General features: G+C 40.2%; 1 protein-coding gene across 1 annotated transcript in view; it reads left to right on the top strand.

Moving 5' to 3' along the window:
* The window catches only part of LOC108281900 (probable ubiquitin carboxyl-terminal hydrolase FAF-X), a gene marked incomplete at its 5' end in the record, with an annotated part of 9077 nt that overhangs the window by 4149 nt on the left and 4341 nt on the right, over positions 1-587 (top strand). Inside the window, 1 exon segment of the mRNA XM_017497601.1 lies at positions 3-587. Coding sequence (XP_017353090.1) covers positions 3-587 — 585 coding nt within the window.

Raw genomic sequence — 587 nt, forward strand, 5'->3', positions numbered from 1 at the left:
TAGGTGTGGCAGAGAAGACACAGCTTCTGAAATTGAGTGTACCTGCTACCTTTATGCTTGTGTCTTTAGATGAAGGTCCAGGTCCTCCAATCAAATATCAGTATGCTGAATTAGGCAAATTATACTCAGTAGTGTCACAGCTGATCTGCTGTTGCAATGTCTCTTCAAGAATGCAGCCTTCAATCAATGGTAATCCTCCTCTTCCCAATCCTTTTGATGACCCTAATTTATCACAACCTATAATGCCAATTCAGCAGAATGTGGCAGACATTTTATTTGAGAGAACACGTTATGTGAAGAAAATCATTGAAGACTGCAGTAATTCAGAGGAAACTGTCAAATTGCTTCATTTTCGCTCATCTACTGTCCTCAGTGAACTTCTCTGGCAGGTTGCATATTCCTATACTTATGAACTGTGGCCCTATTTGGATCTGCTTTTGCAAATCTTACTGATTGAAGACTCCTGGCAAACTCACAGAATCCATAATGCACTGAAAGGAATTCCAGATGACCGAGATGGGCTGTTTGACACAATCCAGCGCTCTAAGAATCACTATCAAAAAAGAGCATACCAGTGTATAAAATGT

This window comes from Cebus imitator, unplaced genomic scaffold (assembly GCF_001604975.1).
Source record: "Cebus imitator isolate Cc_AM_T3 unplaced genomic scaffold, Cebus_imitator-1.0 Scaffold12, whole genome shotgun sequence".
Classification (NCBI taxonomy): Eukaryota; Metazoa; Chordata; class Mammalia; order Primates; family Cebidae; genus Cebus; species Cebus imitator.